Raw genomic sequence first — 1,493 nt, forward strand, 5'->3', positions numbered from 1 at the left:
GAAGGAAGCGCACGGGCGATGCTCAAAATACTGTTCGCTTTGTCAGCTTTCCATAACGCATCTGCCTAACAAAACCGACGCTATGTGGCCCCCGGCAATTGGTTAGAAAACTACAACTCCATCCTCCGTCTTCGAGGAGTTACAAAGCAAAATAACAAATGGCCCAGAACAACCCACGAACACGCTTTTTTTTATTATTATTTATCAAGCAGGCTCCGCAATGTAGAGATTCCGGTTCCATATCTGAAGCCTAGCAATCTTCACGTGCACCTGCGGATGAAATGTGATAGCATTCCAAATTGTACCCGATATAAATAAAAACGAGAGGCCAGACTGCGAGCATTGTTAGCCAGCGGCATTCAAAAGAGCGAGAAGTGTGTCGTTCGTCGTTCTTTCGTCCCAGCAATACGTGCAAGCGACCCGAATTTCTTTCCCGACCCCCGTCGAGAACATCACAAGAATGAGACGGCGTAGAGCTATGGAGCATAGGGAGCATAGGGACGATGACGATGAATGTAGCTGCGAAGGCTGCCGACCGGCATGCTTCGGCCGTCGAGAAATCCCCGGACGATTGGTAGAAGTGCATGAAGAGGTGCAGCTTGAGCAGCCCCAGCCACTGTTTCCCAGGTTACCGCTTGCAGGTGGGCGCCCCTTCCCACACCCGGAAGCAATAGGTGCCTTGAGGGTCCCTGGTCAAGAACTTTCTGATGATTCGCCTGCGCCCAGCTCCTACAATACTCCTTCCAGTTCGAATGTATCGACTCATACCATTAAGATGGATGTTGCAAATATTGCTAAGGACGACGACAGTGGGAGCGAGTCGGAGAAAGGAATCACGCGCGCCCAGGTTCACCGGAACATGTTGACTGGTAGTCCCGCCATCAAGGCCCTTAAAAAGGTGAGGTTTCAGACTTCATGGTTTTTGCCTTGTAGCCTGAGGCCTTAGTGCAAATGGCGCATCTGCCGTTGTCTGCACCTGGTAGCAAAATCCGAGTTTGTTGTGTGTATTCTAAATACAAAGTCCTTTATTTTCACAGGCCAGTGTGTATAAACGCCTTCCTCAAGGAGCGAAGCGCGGTATTCCAAGACTATCATGGCTTCTCTCAGGAATGGCTTGATTTGAACGCCTTGGAATTAGTTTCTGGAGCCTGTAACGTTCCAGTTTTTTTTTCTTGCTCTTTCGTGTGTTGCAGCCCCCTGCCTCAAGCGACGACGAAGACGACCCTCAACAGCCCGTAGCGCCCCCGCAGGTTTGATGTGATGCCTGCATTCAGCTGTCTTCACGTAAGTGTTTCCAAAGTATTACGCTCTGTTCACTTTTGCAATCTCAGCGTAACCTGATATTGTATAATCGCATTCCCGTTTTGCATAAAAACTTTCTACTTTTGGGGGGCAAGTAGCACGCCACCATGTGCGTGCATGATTGCCCTTCAATTTAAGCATTGTTTAACTGCTTCAAAGCAGCTCTTTTCAATGGTTCAGCCAGTTATGTT

The 1,493-nt window shown here is 49.0% G+C and overlaps 1 protein-coding gene across 1 annotated transcript; it reads left to right on the forward strand.

Moving 5' to 3' along the window:
- Positions 1-329: 329 nt before the first annotated feature.
- On the forward strand, positions 330-1,279 carry LOC146173076 (uncharacterized). Its single transcript, XM_084583770.1, has 2 exons — positions 330-898; positions 1,194-1,279. The coding sequence occupies exons 1-2, from the start codon at positions 461-463 to the stop codon at positions 1,254-1,256; spliced, it is 501 nt and encodes a 166-aa protein (XP_084439896.1). The 5' UTR covers positions 330-460; the 3' UTR covers positions 1,257-1,279.
- The last annotated feature ends 214 nt before the right edge of the window (positions 1,280-1,493 follow it).

This window comes from Amblyomma maculatum, chromosome 11 (genome assembly GCF_055883805.1).
Source record: "Amblyomma maculatum isolate TAMU_Amacu chromosome 11, ASM5588380v1, whole genome shotgun sequence".
Taxonomy (NCBI): Eukaryota; Metazoa; Arthropoda; class Arachnida; order Ixodida; family Ixodidae; genus Amblyomma; species Amblyomma maculatum.